At 40.0% G+C, this 15,637-nt stretch overlaps 1 protein-coding gene across 1 annotated transcript; it reads right to left on the reverse strand.

The window, feature by feature from the left end:
- Positions 1-1,191: 1,191 nt before the first annotated feature.
- On the reverse strand, positions 1,192-15,466 carry LOC144536634 (vesicular glutamate transporter 1-like). The gene is made up of 13 exons (XM_078279868.1): positions 15,342-15,466; positions 9,629-9,881; positions 8,825-8,943; positions 8,597-8,711; positions 8,396-8,483; positions 7,980-8,066; positions 6,975-7,111; positions 6,291-6,440; positions 5,092-5,224; positions 4,402-4,512; positions 4,061-4,188; positions 3,497-3,566; positions 1,192-3,310 (listed from the first exon to the last, which is right to left on the reverse strand). The coding sequence occupies exons 1-13, from the start codon at positions 15,401-15,403 to the stop codon at positions 3,018-3,020; spliced, it is 1,746 nt and encodes a 581-aa protein (XP_078135994.1). The 5' UTR covers positions 15,404-15,466; the 3' UTR covers positions 1,192-3,017.
- Positions 15,467-15,637: the final 171 nt, after the last annotated feature.

The raw sequence follows: 15,637 nt of genomic DNA on the forward strand, positions 1-15,637 counted from the left end.
GCACCTTGGGCTGCTGCAGTGGAGGCACCATGTGGGTCAGATTTATGCCTTTTGTTCATTTTTCGCTCCAAGTCTGGAGTGTGCGGTTGGGTTGTGGGACCCCTAGGCTCGTGGTGTGCATTTTTCGATACTCCATACTTTAGAGGCAATTCGGTCGGTGCCTAAAAAGTATTGAATTCGATACCCAGAAATTCTGCCAGATGTCCCTCATTGCAGCTGGATGTACGTCACCTTCTGCTTTCTTTGTGTTGGCATTTTAACTGGTTGATTTATAAAGACTATGGTTAACTGGTCCTCAGATCTCTGCAGGGTAAATAGAGACAGCCAGCTAAACTTTCTGTCGAATCTGAGTTTTCTGTTGCACAACTAAAACAACCTTTGAAAGTGTTCCACCAAAATAAGTTCCTTTCCGATTTTGCAGATGCATCGTTTTTCCGTACGGGGCTTAGCGCCACCCAAGACCATTGTGATTAGTTTAAAAAAATGCCAATAAACCAAAGCACGTTTTTCTCCTATCCCGGAATGCTGTGTCGACTATAGCCAGACCTTCCTCTGCAGCGCTGTGAAGGAAGGTCTGGCAATGCGAGACTAATAGCCCTGTAACTACATGCCCAGCTGGCCCCTGTTCTATTCCAGTTGCTGCGTGTTTTAGAGTGTGTGGTTGCTACCTCCTGATTGGGCAGTGAGTGCAAAGATCAGTTTCAGGGTACCAAGGCAGAGCTTTGATGTGGTAAACCAATAGTAAAGCCTATTAGAAGAACTGGAGTTACATCCAGGCAACTACTATTTCTCTCACTGACAGATGGATGCAGGATAATACCATGCTTTCGAGGAATAGTCCCTTGTTCTAGTGCCATCATAATCTATTTTTCTTCTTCATTTTCATGCTTTTATACTTTATCTCAGTGATCGATACATTGTCTGGAGTGGAGTACAGCATTATTGGTAACATGAAACCACTGTATCCAAAGGTTTAAAGACCTACATTTTTAGTGCCCGAATCATACGTGAAGATCGAAGACAAAACAGGTGCTGAAAACATAAATAAAAAAGCTGATTAAAAATGTAACTCAGCTATAATCATCTTTTTTTAGCAAGATAGGTTATGCGCCAACTAATATCAAACATTAAAACATGAAAATTGGTATAATGCACAAGAATAAACGGCCTATTAATAATAACTATCTATAATTATCGTACAGGAATTATACCCCTAGGTTTTATTATACAATATTTTCCACATGTACATGAGTTTTACATACTCAGTTTTAGTTTACAATCCAGAAAAAAAAATTAAATTCATGAAAAATGACAAAAACAATAAAAACCCTAACATTTCATCTATCAGTGAACTACTCCATTCAATGAACAATATCAGCCAAAGTGATACCGTTCCATGATCTAGAGCTGCTAGAGCTTCCTGACATTTTTAGACCAAAAAAACTAATCAATTATTTGAGTAAATAATCGACCAGTTAATCAACAACGAAAATAAGTATTAGTTGCAGCCCTGTCTACACGGGGATATTTTTCAATCTTATACTTTTTTTGGGGGGCTATAGCTAGATACATTAGAACATCTACTAACAAAAGTAAAACAAATTGGTCATGTAGGTGAAATGTCATTGTGTTTATGTCCATAATCAACCTTTTATTGTTAATTAGTCTTTCGTTTACTGATAATTTAACATACATCTTCAGCTTGCTGCACTATAATAATTAAAATAAAGGGAAGAGTCCACCTTTAAATGAGATTGACTGAGAACTACGTGATAGAGAAAATTCTCATTTACTTGCACAGTTTTTAAATTTGACTTATGCTACATAACTGGCATAGCCTTGGCTCAGTGTTTTTTGTGCCTTGCCACTGTGACAGAGAGCAGAGACTGGCATGTGTGGGTTGTTAGGTTATATGCTGACAACAGCAAAGTGTTTTTCCTGATGTTTACACTTAGAGCATGAATCGCCTGAACACAACAGTAAATTAAGTAAAATAACAACAATGAATCATATTAAACAAAATTCTGATGTTGGATTTTGGGGAAAACGGCCTCAAGGAGACCTGATAAAAGTGTCTCTAAACTATACGAGGCATTTTTATTCCCCAGTTTGTCAGCAGGCAGACAGGTTCGAGGCCTAGTACATAAAACATTTTTGCACAAGGAAATCAAAATGCTGCATCTAAAAATATCAGTATGGGCTATTTAGACTTCACAGAAAGCTGTGTATAGTAATATTTGCAAGTGTTATTATATTAAATTATTTTGTCAGCGGATGAGTAAACCAATACTACAGGGCAAAATATTTTGTTGTATTGGCACAAGTAACATGCTTTTTCTTAAAAGTGTGCACATTAAGGACAAAACATTGTTTTTAGGAAGAAAAAAAAGCTTTCATAACATTGTGTGAAAACCTTGTAGCTCCAGTGTTGTTTTTTCCCCGTTTTAACTTCAATGGAGGGGCATACTCTGCTTGTGGAAATTCAACAACCATTTATGAAACTTTTTTTTAAACCCAATTAATCAAACTCAATAGGTTTTCACCCAACAATGCGTGCGCTTGCGACTAATGTGAGCTGAAGGATTTGTAATAATTCAATTATAAGTGAGAGGCATACAAATGAAATCCTGTCAGATAATAAAGAAATCTACAATTATTACAGTCAATAAACATCAAAAAAGCCACAGCAGGCCTAAAACACAACCCACCCCCAAGACAGATTGCAGAGAGGGCGATGAGTCCTAAATTAAATTATTTAAAGTGTCTGTCACACAAGGTACACAATTGCACACACAAACACACATTTTATATTTACTAATGTCTTCACCTCCACTGTGGAGTCTCTTTGAATTCAGTTCAGTTCAGATAATACAGTCAGACTTGCTGAAAATGGTCCCCTCCCACATTCGTTTTTAAATCCGCACTTTCAAAGTTCTTCATGCCATCAGGTGAAACTCCACGCTCTTGATGTACTGTTTCTGCCTCACTAAAGGCTATGGGCAGAAGATATGCTGGTTTTATGTTAACCCTTGGTCCCCCTCTCCTCCATAAAGGTAATTATTGGTTCCGGCTGGTTGGACATACTCCTCAGTTTTGTCCCAGTCTGAGACCCAGCCTCCTCCTCCCCCCATGCCTCCGGCTCCGTTGGGATCCGCTCCCTGGTTCATGGCTCCGTAGCCTCCCCCGCCACTTGTGCGATACAGCTCCTCTGTCTCGTTTGCAAGCTCATCCTCATCCAGGATGCCACATTTCTCATCACTCAGCTCCTCCGGCTCCGCCCAATATTGCTTCTCTCCAGATGCAAAGAGGCCTGCAGCCCAGAGACATGATCAGTCCGTAAGATACAGCGTTTTTGTACAGTATTCAGACTTTTGACAACCAATCTTCAGGAGATTGCACAAAGAACAATGCACAGCTTGTTGCATACTTAAACACCCTAATGTTCTGGTTATGGAGGAATGGGTGGAAACAGAAATTATGAGGGAAATATACACACCATAGAATATAACACCTCCATAATGAACAAGCGAGGCAATAAGAAACACCCCCTGCCACTCCTCCCGCGTCTATCAAAGGAGAGTGAGAGGAAAAAAAGAGGAAGAGAGATAATGAGCATGAAAAAAAGTGTTTTTGTGTTTTGATTAAGTTAAACACATTTAATCAAACCAATCAAAGAGAGGCTTGCCGATGTATTGTGTCGATACATTTGCTCAAACCCTGAATACCTTTTACTCTGGTCAATAAAACTTGATGCTTAAACACCTTAAGATTTAACCTTACTTCTGGCTGGGACCTCTGTTCGATTGAGCTACTTTCAGTTCAAAATTAGGTCCCTCTTAGTGGTCAGTTTCTCCCTGTAAGACTCTTGGACATGCAAAATGGCAATTAAAAGAAGTCTTTCTGAGGAAGTGGAACCTCTGCTGTTGTTTTAGAAACATTTTCTATGAACAAACTCAGTTGGAGATGCATAGTTGACTTATATACGCAGAAACACACCCTCAGACAACAAACTGAGGACAGAAATGTATTTTAGCGTGTATTTTACAACACAAATTCTCACCTTATGCTTTGTCATGGCACCAACTATAAGTGGGCAAACCATACCAGACAAAGTGCCCACACCGTTGGAGATACCCATGAGGATACTTGCATATCGCGGTGCAATGTCCAGGTGGTTGACATTGAAACCTTATAAGGAAGGATAAATACATTATTGCATAAAATGATAGGAAATGGTTATATATTCACAAGCTTTACAAATTCTACAGTAATATTGGTGGCCAAAAGGTTTAAAAGAACAAGTTGATTAAAAGGGTCTTATTGATATCGATGGGGGTAATGTAGATGCATTGATACAGAATGTGTCCTGAACAGTAAGAATTAAAAAAAACATGGTTTCACCTGAAATTGCAAAGCCAGAGAAACCCACAGCCAGGACCAGGAATGTGATGGCAACAACTTTTGTATGAGAGAAGCCCACCACCAGCAGCAGGGTTGCCTCCATCCCAAAACCTGATGTAGAGCAATAGAATAGAAACAGAGAATTAGTTTAATGGGAAACATTAAGTCTCAATGCAAGATGCTTTTTTAAGTCAACTTGAGGCCATTTGTCTTGACACTGTTGACTAACCTCTACCCAGTACTGACAGCTTCCAGAAAAGTGAGGCGTACACTGTATGCTTCTCCATTTCACTTTGCTATTGATTTCTATCTGTAGCTCAAAAATAGCCGACAGAGGCTTCTGCTTTTACAGTGAGTCATCATTTCCCTTATGCAGCAAATGTTTTCTCACATGATTGACTAAATACTGTAGTTAACCCTATAATTAGCCAGTGAGGTACTGTGCAGTTTATCAGCGTCACATGACTAAACCAGACTTCTGACTAAAAATAGGGGATTTACAAAAACTTCTAATTATATCCAGAGAACGCTCTAAAATGGCATTATATATCATATAATATGGCTCCAATTTTGATGTATTTGAAGAAAACTACCTGATACTATGAGCACAGCAAGTCAGCTACATTTCCTGTGTACTACATTTATCTGCAAATCTAGTTTTGCTTGCCCTTCTTTTTGGCCCTTTCTTACCTCCACAGTTCATAAGTTTCCTGACGTTAGTGGTGGTCATGATTTGGTTGGAGCGCAGATAGTCAGCGATCTGGCCACCAATGGGCACGATAATGGTCATGACAAGGTGAGGAAGTGCAGAAACTATGCCCACCTAGAGAGACAAAAAATATATATTTTATGCAATAGATTTAAGACCTCTAAGGATAGCCTATGGTCACTGAAATAAACCGGGAAAGCAGACTTTCCACAGCTTTGACTTTTCTCAGCAGTATCATGTTATTGTACTTATGGAAACTTCTGTATGGTTTCTGGTATGGCAGTACATCTGGTTCCTACGATGGCCCTGAAGTGCAAATCACAACAGCAAATAGAAAAACGCAACAGCAAATCATAAAACACAACGGCAAATAGGAAAACACGACAGAAAATATGAAAACACGACAACAAATATGAAAACACGACAGCAAATAGGAAAACACAACAACAAATATGAAAACACGACGGCAAATATGAAAACACGAAAACACGACAGAAAATATGAAAACACGACAGCAAATAGGAAAACACAACAGCAAATAGGAAAACACGACAGCAAATATGAAAACACGACAGCAAATATGAAAACATGACAGCAAATAGGAAAACACGACAGCAAATTTTAAAACACAATGGCATTAACTTCTACCGGAAAAGGTAGGGCCTATCTAGCAGAGGACGACCCTCCTGAGTGGACAGACAGTCTGTCTGTCTTTTAACAGGAAGGAGAGGTGAAAAACACAGAAACGCGCCTACTTTTAACAGAGAGACAGTCCGTCCGTCCCATCAGGAGGGTCCATCCTCTGCTAGATAGGCCCTACCTTTTCCAGTAGAAGTTAATGCCATTGTGTTTTATGATTTGTTGAAGTGTTTTCCTATTTGCTGTTGTGTTTTCCTATTTTCTGTCATGTTTTCATATTTGCTGTCGTGTTTTCATATTCGTTGTCGTGTTTTCATATTTGCTGTCGTGTTTTCCTATTTGCTGTCGTGTTTTCCTATTTGCTGTCGTGTTTTCCTATTTGCTGTCGTGTTTTATGATTTGCTGTCGTGTTTTCCTACTTGCCGTTGTGTTTTCCTATTTGCCATTGTGTTTTCCTATTTGCCATTGTGTTTTATGATTTGCTGTTGCGTTTTTCTATTTGCTGTTGTGATTTGCACTTGCCACCATAGATTCCTGTTACCTTGCTAATCTCGAACCCAAACACCTCCTCGAAGTATGCTGGCTGGCTGATGAGAAGCAAGTAAAAAGTCCAGCTTCTGCAGAAATTAGCCACGATGATGGCGTACACTGGCATGGACGTAAAGAAGCACCTCCATGGTGTGTTGAATTTCTGTAACACAGAAAAACGTATTACTTATTTCATTGACTTATGCCACAAAACTAAAAAATTGTTGTTGACCTTAATTAATGACCACTTTATTTGTTAAAAAGAAAAACATGACATTGTGATCAACAAGAGGATGGGTGGAGTAAACTGAATGCATGAATGCATACAAAAATGAGCAGAGGTCACCACTGATACAGACTTTCTAAATCTATGTCTTGCTTTCATTTTGATGAAATATATTCTATACTATTATTAGAATCAGCTCATGATGAAGTTTCGACACCCTCTTAAGCTCCACCCTTATTTCCCTGACACATTGCTCTGCTTGTTTACCATCTCTACACTCTTCCTTCAAATTTACTTGCGATCCTGTCCTTATTTCAACATTTAGCATAAAACAAAAAAAGTGCCTTCTTATTCAATTGATGGAAATGTAAATGGCAGGGCGGATACATCAGTACTGTTAACATCAGCCAATGCAGTGTGATACAGTGTTTGAATCATATTGTACCTGAGAAATCTACTCTAAGTACTGACCGTTACTGTATGTTGTGACGATTGGCCAATGCTTTCCTCAATATATTTTTGCTCCTCCTCAGTGATGGTGGGATGGGCTGCTGGACTTTCATAAGACACCAGGATCCAGAAGCAATACCACATGATGCCAAACGTTCCTGGGGGGAGAAGGGAAGGAAGGAAGGCAGGCAGGGAAAAGAAGAGTAATGTAGGTGTCAAAACTGGAAAGAAAGGTCAAAAAGAACAAGCTGTAAAAGGAGACACCTTGACTGTAGCTTCTGCCTCGGTACAGACTGGGATTGAATGCTGGATTCATGTGTCTACACCAATGTGTAGTACTCAAGATCGGTCTTGGTCTTGAGACCGGTCTCAAGACCACTTTTTGAGTCTTAAGTCTCGGTATCGACCGCATTTTTAATCGGTCTTGTCTCGGTCTCAGATAAAGAGGATTTTATTTCAAAATCGGTCAAGATCTCCCTGCACAGTGCAAGGAGATCACTAAACTGCCTGCTCTGTGCATTGTCTGATTTATATGTTAACATCATTACTGTGATTGGATGTAAAACGTCCTGCTTTAACTTTAACCAATAACTTGACTCATTTCTAATTTGTTACTGTTAAATACGTACTCCCAACAAAGTGAATGCAGGTGACAGGAGAAAAAGCTCTAGCTCTAACTTGTTGGTAATAAAATGTGGCTACTTAAACCATAAGGAGTTTATTTGCAAAACAACATGTAAAAGAAAACACAGCAGTGTGTAACTTCTGCAATGTAACGCTGACTGAGACAGCTGGAACCACCTCACGTTTTTATCGACACTTAGAAATGAAGCATAAAGAAAGGTACGCTAAGTGTAAGTGATGCTAGCGAAGCAATGGTCTTGACTAAAACACTGGTCTAACGTTACACAACTATTGAAATCAGTCATAGCCTAACAGTTCACTATGCAAGTTAATGTGTATTTTCCCAAGTTATGGTTTGGTCTGAAAAAAGTAGCCCCTGTGTAAAGGTCCAGGGTCTCTTACCGTAGACGTAGAAGACTGATGACCATCCTGAGTACTGGACTAGGATTCCAGCTAATGGCATGGCAATCACAGCTCCAGCATAAGATCCTAGAAAAAAAAGAAACGTGTTTAGGGCTGCAATTTCAATTCATTTCAATTAATCTGACAACCTTAATGTTCAAAAAACACATTATGTCTGTCTCGATATACCTGTATTCACCCTCTATCTATAACGCTCCATTTTAACGCCTGTCTCTTTATACACCAAAAAAGCCCAGTCTGCTCTGATTGGTCCAAAGTAGTTATCAGCTAGTAGTAAATCAGCTAAGTGATTAATCGACTAATAGTTTCGGCTCTAATTGTGGCTGTATTAAACTAGCAATGCTTTCTTAAAGTGAAAACAAAAAGAGAAACAGGCACAGTGATAATAGACTCACCACAAAAGGCTGTTGTGGCCAGGCGACTTCTTTCAAGAGGTGGTGCCCATTTTGCCCAAATGCCATGACAGGCCGGATATGAAACCCCCTGCAGGATAGGGAAGAAATGACACTATGATAAATGTTCTTAATAAAATGTAAATAGAAATTGTTCTTGTTACCCATTTATTGTGTTTATGAGCAAGCTATAGAGTCAGTCACCTCCACGAGTCCTTGACATATTCTGACAATGATAACACAGCCAAAGTGCACCCGTGCGGCTGCAGGGATGAGCATATTCAGGCAAGACGTGGCCACTATAGCAAAGCCAAACACTCTGGAAGAGGAAAGAATAGCGACAGGAAGAGACATTCCGTTCAGTACGTACAAAAGATGGTATCCCTTGCATACAGGTATCCCTTGCATACCATTAAAAGTGGATTAACAGACCTGTTTGCTGCAAACTTTTGACAGATGAAGCCTCCTGGGATTTGGGTTACTATGTATCCCCAGAAGAAGGAGCCGTGGATCATTCCCACTGTTTCTGGATCCCAGTCAAACTGAGCTTTCTGTTGGAAGGCAAAACATTATCAATCTGCACATGTACCTGAATAAGAGTTTGATCCCTGAAACATACTGAGGTGATATTTTGTCTGCCAGAACAGAACAGCTGAGGGAAGAACAATCAAAACAAGATAACTGATGTGATTGATTACTGGTCCCCCTGGGGTGTATGCTCGACCCCTGATCGATCGATTCTATCTATCTATCTATCAATCAATCATTCCTTCACATCACTTAGCTGTGTCAAACTTCAATGCTGATGACCCCACTGACTGTAACGTTGACTGACAGAATTTAGGATGACCCAATCCTTTGTTTGACCTGACCATTTCCATTTGCACCATTAATAAAGTAAGAGACTATGAACTAGTAAAAATATGTTCTTCATGGATCTCACTTTGAAACAGGAAAGGACTTTTCCCATGCAACGTTGGAAGTGCACTGCGGTCTAAAATGTCATTGTATACTGTAGCATTAAGATTTCCCTTAGTTGGGATAAAGGGGCCTATCTCAAACTTTTAAAAAAAAAAAACAGCCCCAAACAAAAAGTGCACAAAAATCAGAGAAATCCAGCACATACTTTTGGCACTATAGTGTGTCTCTTATCTCATACATAAATAATCCAGAAACATATTCATATTTATTTTGCCTTGCTGTTGTGGACTTCCCACCTCATCCACTGCCACTCACCACTATGATCTCCTTGTTGTCTCTGAAGATGGTGTGGCTGTTGACCATGCTGACGATGGCCACGCCCAAGTTACATCGGATACCAAAGGAGATGCAGAAGCCGATGCCAGAGAGGATGGCGATGATGTAGCGCCTGGGCAGGCCGAAGCATGTGCAGTCCACAACGGGCATCTCCTTCTCCTCCACCATCTCTGGCCGGCCCTCCGCCGACAGCTCGATGGTCTCACCATTTTCCTGCTTCTTCTCAAGAGCTCTGTTAACAAGGGATTGGAAACCCCAAAATGGAGGGAATGGAAAACGTAATATGTAAAAGTATTGTAGTTTAGACTTAAGTCAATCACTTTGTTCTGTATCAAGAATATATACACACTTAAAGTAAGGGCTAGTGAATTTGTTTTCTTAAGAAGTTGATTTTAATAGTTTGATAGAGCCAAAATCTTTGTATATTTCTTCTGTCACCTTGTGTAGTTTGATGTGATTGTATGGGCTATCTATCACTTGAAATATCCCTTTGCAATGTTGTATAGCAACCCTTGCCCTATCAAGATAGCTTTCCACAGAAGCAACCTGGCCAATACACACCAAAACACACTGACATTTGAGGAAAACACCAAATAGTCAGTGTACTGTTTGCTGATTCAGCAATTTACTTTTATATATTTGTTTTTATAAAAAAAACAATTTCAACTGCCCAACTATAACGGTTATTGAGCCCTCAAAATGAAAATACATTTAGTTTACTCTTAGATTTATATATTGTGGATTTTCTTTAAGAGCAAACAGTCAGCCGGTGAGCCACCAAGGTTTTCCAAACTCTGGTTGCTGCAGTGAAAACAGATTTGTAGACTGACAGCTTGGCTTCATAAAAGATGTTCAGACAATCTTTCGCTGTCAATTTGACTGGTAACTCTAGCATCTTCACAAGAGTACAGCACAGTTATCTGTCAGCCTTCCACCACTGGAGCTTGTTGACATAACTTTGACTTATCCTGTCTTCTCAAGGTGTTAATATATCGGGTATTGTTATTGCAGGCATTCATCTCCTGACAGAACTGGCCGACAGGGAGGAATACAGTATGAGTAAAAAAAAAAAAAGAAGCTTTTCTCATCCTGGTGCATCCATGCCCCTCTTCACCTTCCAAACAAGGTTAACTACTCTACTCTTTTTTTCTGTTTTTGTCTATAATATCCATATGGCTTGCTGAGAAACCCTGAGAAACCATGACCTCTGCCAGCCTCCAGTCTAACAGGCATCAAATATGTATCTAAACGCAGCAGGTCTTCTACTCAAGCTCTGCAGGTCCAGATGATACAGCATAGAGCCCCTTTTATATCACAGCTTTATTTATTATACATATTTATGTGTTCATATACCTACATGTAAAAGTTAAAAGCAAATATCCCTACTGCGTCTCATTTACTCTGGTAAATGTAATTCACAACCACCATAGAGAGATACATACAGTACATAAGAGTGTATATCAGTCCACTCAGCCCTGCAGCTTTTAGCCAAAATACAACACCCAACAGCGCAGAGCATGAATAATGCTTGGATTGGGGGGATGGGGGTGTATTTTATAGACTACTTTATTTGACAGCTGGTTGTACAGTACAGAAAATGGGACTGGGATCCTGGGCTAGAACTGAACCACATTTAAGTGCATTATGATTCTTAGCCGACTGAGCCACGGGGGCGCACCATTAATAACAGTGTTCTGCTCCCACAGTGGCCATTGTGAACATTCATCATGGTTGGGTTGAAAATCTCTACTGTAACTGGAAGAACAAGTATAGACTGAATACTGTATGTGAGATTTACATCATATAAACATATGGAAACTGACAAATGATTGTCAGTTCCTCAGGGACAAACACACTGAAATTAAACAATGTTATCTGTGCAGTAGGTCAGTGTTTTATGGTGAGTCAAGCTACCACTGACAGCGTAATGCTGTGCTGTTTGGCAATTTTTACAAAATAGCCAAAGTCAAAACTGCAGGCTACCCCAGAAAGACGCCATTACAACAACGAAATGTACTCGGTGGTAATGCACAAAAATAATAACCACAGCTTAAACCATAAGGGCACTCGGAGAGTGCAGACTTCCTCCAAAGCTATGCCCTATCTCGCAATGTTAACCAAAGAAAAAAAGCTGCAATGTAGCTTACAGTAAACTAGCAAACTCCCTTGCTACCTTATTTATCTTAAGATGTTATAGCTTGTTTTTACCTCATTAGATGGTTGGAGGTGCAGAAAGAGTTCAGAGATTTAAACTGATACAGACAAATGGGGCAACACACACACCCAAAATTACTTTTTTTTGTACATCCTACTAACATATAGGCCTTTCCAACTACTGTAGGAACATAATAGGTTTATTCTCGCAGCTGTGTGAGACTTTGTTCCTCTGCATACTTAACAAACCCAGTCCTAAACCAGAATGTCACAGCTCCATCAAGTCACCAGAGATGAGGACAATCACAATTCTGAAACACCAGGCGAAAGAAAAGCACCAGCTGCTCTTTATACAACCATTTTTGCAGCTATCTAGGTGCAGAAGATGTACTTCTCGTAGACACTTAAAATTGACATGGACACTAACATATTGAGTGACAAAAAGACTGGACGTGTGTTCTTTTTCAGAGCAGCCACCTAAAAACTCCCAACAGTAAAATAATAGCTACACAGTTATGCAACATACATGCTTTATTAGTTACTGTAAGCAGAGGTTCTAACAGTCTCCAACACTGATCAAGTATTAATGATTCTCACTCTTGAATTATTAATATCTCTGGCTCTCTTGGACTATTTTTGTCTGGGCGGGCTTCTGTCTTCATTCTTCCTGTCTCCTCTTCATCTTTAACCCTGCCTTTTATCGTCAACTCCCCTGGCTCATGCACAGTCTCGCACATAATTCGCAACATTTCCTTCTTCTTCAACACCAATTTATTTCGCAGTATCCAGAGGATGTCCACATGGAGTTTTCATTCACTGCTATACGATTGCCAAAATGTACATGCCTGTATTTCACATATACTGCATCTGCTGCAGTGACTTTTCATGACTGACCCTGAGTTAAAGAAAAGCCGTTGTAATCCTCACAAGCTACCTGACGTTCTCTCCGTTGTATTAGTTGCACCATGACAACGCTTCTGTGAACCAATTCAACCCAATAAAAAAAGTGCTCGGTTTTGAATCAAATAGGAATATAGGAAAACTGACTTCCCATGACCTATTCTAAGTGAGTATTCCTGGTTCTCTGTCCAAGTTAATGTCTTAATTTATACGTCAAGGACAAATGTCTGGGTGGTTCAGCAGCTTGGTTCACAGTTGAGTCAACAGCTTGGAATCATTGATTGGATAAGAGAGAGTCAAATAACTGGGGAAGATTGTTTTAAAGGTTGAAAAGCTCCTCATGACACTACTACGACAGACCTCCTGCTGGACTTCAATTGTTAGAATATCAACTGTGGACTGTTACAAGCACTGTAGTCACACAACTGAAGTACACTTTGGATATCATTTGCATTAGTTAAATAAATTGAATTGTTATACTGAGGGCAATTCATTTAGATAAAAGATTCAGGAATGAGATGCAGGAAGCACAGAGGGGAACTGCATAGTATTTATTTATTTATAAATATCTATACATAGATTTGACCTGCAATGATTAGTCAATTAATCCATTAGTCAGTCAGTAACTATTTTGATAATTGATTAGTAATTTAAGTCATTTTTTATGTACAAATTCAAACATTCTCTTGTTTAGGGCTCTCAAGTGTGAATGTGAATTATCATTATAGTAATGTCATTTGTTGGGCTTTGCACTGCTGTTTGGACAAAACAAGATATTTCATGACATCCCCTCAATGTTTAGGAAATGTGATGGGCATTTTTAGTTGTTCCCTGGTGTTATATAGACCAAACGATTACAGCCCTTATATAAATAGTTAAATAACAGGTGACTTTATGAGCTCTACCTCAATGGGAATAAGCTTCTGTTTGGTCTCACTTATGTTGACACGACTGCAGGTGATTTAGTCACTATTGGCTGTAGCTTAATAGGAAAAGACAATATGGCACAGCTTAATAGATTGAAACAGAACCAAAAATAAATAAATGGAACTAACAGGACTAGAATATGCTATAACTAATAGCAACAAGACCGAATAGGGAAAACAATGAACAATACAAGAACGGATACAGCTCCGTGCAAAAAAATAAAGAATACAACTGTAAGTCAACGCGGATATGTCTGCTCTCTGTGAGCCCGTTAAGCATGCATGTTGCGTGCAGAGAACAGTACCGGGGGACGGGCCGGTGCGCGTTACGCACGGCAGCAAGGTACCAAGGAAGCACCTGAGAGCAGTGCGCTCCACGGAAATGAAAGCTTATAGGCCGTTGCGGGCTCTTTGCCGTGGGTGGAGTGGCTTAATCCTGGCTATGAGGTGCCCTGAGGGGGGAAGGGACACGATGACGAGCTGTCGGGCTACTTAGAGAGAGAGAGAGAGAGAGAGAGAGAGAGAGAGAGAGAGAGAGAGAGAGAGGTGTGCAAGGTGTACGCATGCAGGGATTTACGTGGGCCGACAGCTTGGAAGAGCAGAGGCTATTTCTGGAGAGGATTTATAAGTGTTTAGACGCTACATCAAATCCCGAGAGGAAGAAGGGGAGTCCATCAATGCCTTCTCGCGTTCAGATATCCATCACTGACCAGACTCCTGATTACCTCAAACACCTTTTCTCAGCGAGGAAGTTGTGTCACGGAATTTACAGCTTATTGCCATTAGGACTGGTTGTAAAGCAGAGCTACGGAAGTTCTCAAAAACTCACACTTGAATTATTTGCGCATGTGTCTTGTGGGTCTAAAATGCCACATGATGTCAAAAATGACCTTTTTCCTGCCATGTTACCTTGGTCCACGGCCCCATCAGTCCATCATCATAAGTTTGGCTGTTTTTGAAAAGTTGAAGCCTTTACCAGAGTGAGGGTTAATGAAGGTCTCCTTAAGCTGTCCCATAATGCAAGGGGAGACAGAGGCCTGTTTTACACTAAACAAACAGTTACTCTCTTTGGAAGAATGGACAACCTTATAAAACATATTTTGTGTAGAAACTGAACAACATTGCCAGCCTCCATATAAAACCGTGACAAGGCATCCATAATTTAACAATGTGAAAAGACTGCAGAAAAAGCCTGGAAGAAATGAATTCAGCTATCGATCCGAGGCTTCATCTTACACCGATGGGCCTAAAATGAAACTTAATTCTGTGTATTTGTTCCTCAGAAGCAAAGGAGAAAGAGACTTTAGGAGACTGATTTTAGGTTTTAGATTTACAGCATTTGTGTGCTCAGAAACAATATTTGTTAGTTTTTTTCATCAGCCACTGCATGACTGCAGTTGTTTAACGTGATACATTATGTATGCCAGTTTCTTATGTGACAGATTCAATAGCCTATAGAGGGACAGATGTGGCAGGTCATCCAAAAACACTCTAGCCCAGGCCTCTGGACTCCTTGATCTTCAAAGGAGCAGTTTGCTTCTCTTTTATTAAGACACATACTCCCATACAATCACGTTTAAGCCACTGTAGACTGTTATAAATTCAATTCAAAAGATACACTTTCTTTTTTAACACAAGGTAATTACACCTGCATTTTTTATTTTATTTTTACATTTTCCAGTTGTAATATGTCCCAGGGAGATTCTACATACCCGTATATTTTCCCGAGAGTCCTGGCCGCCACGACCTTAAACCTGTCCGGCCGGATCTCCATCCTCACGACTCCAGGATCCGACCAATGTGCAGACTTTGCGCGCTCCCGATTGAGCGCACAGCCTTCTCCTCTACTACCTCCGCCCCTTGCTTCTCACTCACACATTAAAAAAAATTAAAAATAAATAACAACTTGATTTTACTGAATGACTCCCTAACCCGCAGTTTCCTGCGCAGTGAAATCTGTAGCCAGCGACCCTGAGATTTAATCTGCTTTAACTGCTTTTAAAATGAC

The sequence above is a fragment of the Sander vitreus genome, chromosome 21 (genome assembly GCF_031162955.1).
Source record: "Sander vitreus isolate 19-12246 chromosome 21, sanVit1, whole genome shotgun sequence".
In the NCBI taxonomy this organism is placed as follows: domain Eukaryota; kingdom Metazoa; phylum Chordata; class Actinopteri; order Perciformes; family Percidae; genus Sander; species Sander vitreus.

What these genes read in the sequence shown, in the direction of transcription:
- LOC144536634 (XM_078279868.1), bottom strand. Translation starts at nt 15,403, where the DNA reads ATGGAGATCCGGCCGGACAGGTTTAAGGTCGTGGCGGCCAGGACTCTC. An exon ending in ATCAGTCTTCTACGTCTACG is followed by an intron (nt 7,112 to 7,979) that starts GTAAGAGACCCT and finishes TTCTCCCCCCAG; the next exon opens with GAACGTTTGGCATCATGTGG. An exon ending in TGGAGGTGTTATATTCTATG is followed by an intron (nt 3,311 to 3,496) that starts GTGTGTATATTT and finishes TCTGGGCTGCAG; the next exon opens with GCCTCTTTGCATCTGGAGAG.